The sequence below is a fragment of the Notothenia coriiceps genome, unplaced genomic scaffold (genome assembly GCF_000735185.1).
Source record: "Notothenia coriiceps isolate Sejong01 unplaced genomic scaffold, NC01 NC01_scaffold00024561, whole genome shotgun sequence".
Lineage (NCBI taxonomy): Eukaryota > Metazoa > Chordata > Actinopteri > Perciformes > Nototheniidae > Notothenia > Notothenia coriiceps.
Window position 1 is genome coordinate 189 of NW_011357262.1, and position 3,125 is coordinate 3,313.

Here is a 3,125-nt window from a genome sequence, read left to right on the forward strand (position 1 = left end):
GTAGAATTGAAATCTCTTCAGCTTGTGTTAAACACCTTATTTCATGCCAACAACCAAAAACATGTTCTTAAAAACCTTGTCTTTGAGACGAGGGAACAGGAAGTGGTTCTGGGTTATAGGACTCATTACTGCACCACTTTAATATGTGCATATGTTATTTCTCATTTTTCAGCAACAGTCCTGCAGATATCTACGTTGTATCTCAAAAAACATTTCATTTTAATTAAAATAATAAGGATTTTCATTTTCGGAACAGTCATTATCGCAGTTATGAATCCTTTCGATTGTAAATGAAAGAAGATGCTGCTGTTGCTGTTTTATTTCAAAGCTGTTTACTAGTTTCTGGGTAAAATGTGAAAATGACCAATAACAATGAAGCATCAGATTGGACTTACAGGGCCTCGGTTCACATTATAGGTTCCTGGAGTTCTTCCAAATGCCTCTGAGTCCGAGCCCGATTCCTCTGCTGCTTCCTCTTCGTCTTCATCTTCCATATCCTCAGCATCCTCCTCTTCACCAGCATCTGGAACAAAGTCCTCGTCTCCTGCAGAGTCGGAGTCTGCACGTTTCCGCTTTCTGCCTTTACCCCCTGCAGGTGAATAATGCCAAAGAGATATCAATGTTAAGGGAGAGATATAGGTAAATAATGTTAGTAGGGTATGTCTAAAATAACTAAACTGGCAATAAACACGTTTATTTTTGAACTTATTTAACTATAATACAATGTTAAGAGGGGGAAAGTTGTCTATTGTCACTTTAAAATGACAAACTATATCAATACTAGATCAGAAATGTATTCATTAGCAAATAAAGTTGTTCTCTTTTGACCAACAATTCTCATTAAATATGTATAAAAAGAAAATCACACAGAGATATATACAACAGTGCAAAACGTGTATGACATAGGAATTGAATATAACATACATTAATTAAAATAACTTTTTGTGGATGACAGGTGGTAAAAACAATAAATGTTAATAGAAATGGTTTCCAAGAGGCCTCAATCAGAGAAGTGACAAACTGGGCTAAGCGTTTACTGTCCTGCTATTTGTGATCTATGCTTGCCCTGACCTCTGACCTCTAACCCACAACTACATGACAGGAAGTGTTGGGACATGCACGTCACCCTCTTATCTTAGCATAATGCTACACTACCATGATGCTAAACGTTCAGCCTGGAACCAGGATTTCAAATAGAGAAGGACAAATTGTGGTGAGCTGTGAGAAAACACCTAATGGGGAACAGAACTGGTCCTGAATGTCACTTGATGATTTAGATACTATCACACTTTTTCTTACAAAGCTTTATGATATCTAACATGTCAGCAATACGGATTTGAAGAATACATTTTCCATGCTTTCTTTCCCAAACCTAGCGTTTCCGCCAGGGGGGCGTCTTGCCGTCATTTGACGCCCTTATTCAGCTCGGAACGCCCTGAACTCGAGCAGAGGGAAAAAAAAACTCTAAAAAAAGTTAGAGAGAAGATCGAGAGTTTTTATCGCTTGAAATGACGAAAAGGAAAAAGGACAAAAACACCCCTCTGTTGGAGGGGCAAAGGAGTCTGGTGGGATTCTTTTCGCCGCCAGCAAAGCGTGTTCCTTTGACGGAAAGTGTACTGCCGGCGAGCCTTGACGGGGGGTGCTAGTGGAGCACGCGCGTGAACTACGAGCGCCGGAGCCTCGCAGCGGCGAAACTGATGCCCTTGCCACACGAGGACAAAAGCGATAACGGTCCGCAATCGTTATCAAAAAAGTCTTCCGTCCACACGCAGCAGGCAACAGAAACATACCAGAAACGACCGTTTTCGTCCTCGTGTGGCAAGGGTATGAGGCTCTGTGGTGAACTGTGGTAAAATGAAGAGTGGTTTAGGAGCTCTTCTTAGTGAGCCGAGCCAAATGATCCGGCTCACTAAAAAGAACCGGAATCCCCCCCCCTCCCCGCTCTCGGGCTGGACGCCCTCTCAGCCCTGGTCTGTCGGAAACAGTAGAGAATATCTATTCCTTTCTCATGGAGATGGAGCCAGTGTGTGATTAGCTTAGCATAAAAACTAGAAACAAAGGCTAGCCTCTCAAAAAGATAACACTACACTTAAACTCCTAATACCTAAGGAAAACACTCAGGTGTAGAATACAGTGTTGTTTGCAACTACAGTGACTTACGGCAGTTTAACTGAGTCCCCGCAGTCAGTGTCTTATTCACTTTAGAACATGATATACAAAGCTAGTTATCTTTAACTGAGAGTGTGACACATTTTATAAAAAGTGTTGTGTGTGTGTTCTTGCATTTATTTGACAGAGAAGGTAAGAGGCTGGAAATGAGGGAGAAGGACAGAGGAATGGAAATTAGCTCAAAGCTAAATCTGGCACTGTTACGATTGACACATTTTAATGTTTTAAGTGTTCATTAGTTACTGTGCATTGTCCCTGCCAAATAAACTATTAAATAAATAAATAAATAAAACATTCAACAAAAGTCCCAAGGCCTTTAACGAACCTGGTACATTTGTAAAAATCTATTTATTTCCACTGTACCTTTGTTTCCTTTGAGACCTTTCCACTCTGTGCGAGGGACCTTGCTCTCCGGCTGGGAGCCCAAGTCATCGTTGGGGTGACCGAGCTCTTCTTCAGCCAAGTCGTGGAGGTACTTCAACGCCCTGGAGAAATGATGTAAAACACATTGTTTACATTATTTTAAATATAAAAAGACTTCATTGCTCTCATTGAAGTAAATAGAAAAATATCGTCAAAGCATCAAAATGTTAATACATATCTCTACGTATTAATTACTTTTTGAGTGTATCAGAATATTTTAATAGTAAGAATTTGCAGGAAAAATAAAAAGAGATTTTCCTATAAAAAAAAAGGTTAATTGAAAAAGTCCCAAAAAAGATAAAATTGGAATAAAACTATTCAAATAAACATAAGAACTTCAGTAAAAGTAAGATGTTCAATAAAAGATACGATAAAATAAAAAATATGTATAATAAAAAAGGTATTAAGTCAAAAAAAAAAAAATGGAAAAAAACAATTTATATAAACACAAGACGTTAAAGTAGGAATGTTTAATTAAAATACTAAATAAAATAAAGATATTTATATTTTTTAGAGGTAAAATGTCCAATAAA

General features: G+C 38.3%; 1 protein-coding gene across 1 annotated transcript; it reads right to left on the reverse strand.

The window, feature by feature from the left end:
- Nucleotides 1–380: 380 nt before the first annotated feature.
- On the reverse strand, nucleotides 381–2,654 carry LOC104955065 (acidic leucine-rich nuclear phosphoprotein 32-related protein 2-like; the record flags this gene model as incomplete). The annotated part of the gene is made up of 2 exons (XM_010782290.1): nucleotides 381–589; nucleotides 2,533–2,654. Coding segments are annotated over 2 exons (331 nt in total), but the record flags the coding sequence as incomplete, so codon positions are not given.
- Nucleotides 2,655–3,125: the final 471 nt, after the last annotated feature.